At 43.8% G+C, this 1668-nt stretch overlaps 1 protein-coding gene across 1 annotated transcript in view; it reads right to left on the reverse strand.

Annotated features, from left to right (window-relative positions):
* Positions 1 to 1668, reverse strand: part of esr1 (estrogen receptor 1) — a gene marked incomplete in the record, with an annotated part of 8151 nt that overhangs the window by 2576 nt on the left and 3907 nt on the right. The window contains 2 exon segments of the mRNA XM_035679009.1: positions 310 to 493; positions 1088 to 1221. Of these exon segments, the coding sequence (XP_035534902.1) occupies positions 310 to 493; positions 1088 to 1221 (318 nt within the window).

Genomic DNA, 1668 nt, shown 5'->3' on the forward strand with positions numbered 1-1668 from the left:
AAAAGCGCTTATAAATAAAATGTTTTATTGTGGTTTATACATTGTAATAAACTCTAAATAACTCTGGAGTCTGGAGATGAGACAAAGCATCTGCCTGCCTTTTATTAAAGATTCACACTAAAAACCGACTAACCTGTAAATCAGACGATCAATTACCACAAAAAAGGCCCTTTTAAAGAATGTATCTCCTACCTGCTGAAAGAATCACTGTGTTACTAAAGCACGACTCTCAGCAGCACATGTTGAAATCAAAAGACTTTTTAAATGTGTCAAAAAACAACAATTAATTTTAATTAGATTTAATTTTACCTCATGTGCCTGATGTGGGAGAGCAGAAGGAGCAGCTGGGCCTGTCGCCTCGGCTGCTGCTGAGCCGAACACCCTGATTGGCTGATGTGATGTATGAGAGCGTCGGTGATGGTGTCGAGCATGTTCTGCACCGCTGCGGTGTCATGGGGCGGCTCCATTGTGCCGGTGCAGAAAGAGAAGGCACCTGGCGGGAGGAAAAAAACCATAACGGACCTCTCTCGTCTCAAACTTTCAGTGGGAGTAACGACCTCATACAGATCAAACTGACCCAACCTGCAACAGATTTCAACTAAAAAAAACTAAAAAGAAAAACAACTTTTAAAGCATTAATTACGGATGCATTTTTTTGCCCACAGAGCAATCAAAAGTTAATCCGGCTCCAGCAGCTGTGCCAGTAGTGTCATCCCGCTGGTATTTCTGTCTACTCAGTTTCCCATATAGAATATCTCAATCTCCGGGACAAACACGGCCCTTCTCTGCAGTCTCATGTTGTCATGGGAACGGTTATCAGGCATATTGACGGTACAGGCCTTTTCCAGAACACTCTGTTCCCCTAATGTGTCTGGGTAGGGTTCAGAGCTACACCTCTGTGGGTGTATGTAGTTTGACACTGTTCAATATTTACACTTGGGAACAGAAACCTGAGACGAAGTGTTGTGTATCGATAAAAAATGTGAGGAATTCAAATTTTATTCGAGAGAAAGTGTTTCTGCTTTTAACTGTCAGTGTTTCTCTGGAAAGTGTTTCACAACTAAAACACACACACACGTTGCCTCACCAGAGTTGAGTAAGATGATAGCTTTGAGGCAGACAAACTCTTCGGGTTTGAGTTTGAGCATGCGGAAGCGGGAAGCGGTGGCCAGCAGCATGTCGAAGATCTCGGCCATACCTTCCACGCAGTCGCCTTCGCTCCTGGAGAACAAGGGATAGAAGAAAACACGATTTTAAGAGTTTGAATTCCTCTTTTCTCTTGTATCTAAAACTCCAGTTAGTCACACATAGGTATGATGTTAACACATAACATAAAAGTCAGAGCTGCTGTCTCCCCCGTCCACAAAAACTATCCAAAGAGCGGCTGGATAAACAACTAATGGACTGAATCACTGCACACGCTCCATTTGTCGGCAAAAATCTTGTCGGTACAGTTGAAAAGCTGGGGACGGAAAGCATGGGAGATAATCCAGCAGTTGGAGGTGCAAGACAAAAACTTTGAAGCCACAGGCAGCCAAGGGAATCTCGTCCAACCTGCCCACAGCGTTTTAGTCATCATGTCCAAATTGGTGAGCGACACCTCAACGGGGACGCAAGTTTTAGGAGATATTACTCTCTAACTAGCCACTTTTGCAATCAAATGGGACC

This window comes from Morone saxatilis, unplaced genomic scaffold (assembly GCF_004916995.1).
Source record: "Morone saxatilis isolate NCDOM2014 unplaced genomic scaffold, NCSU_SB_2.0 Contig7, whole genome shotgun sequence".
Lineage (NCBI taxonomy): Eukaryota > Metazoa > Chordata > Actinopteri > Moronidae > Morone > Morone saxatilis.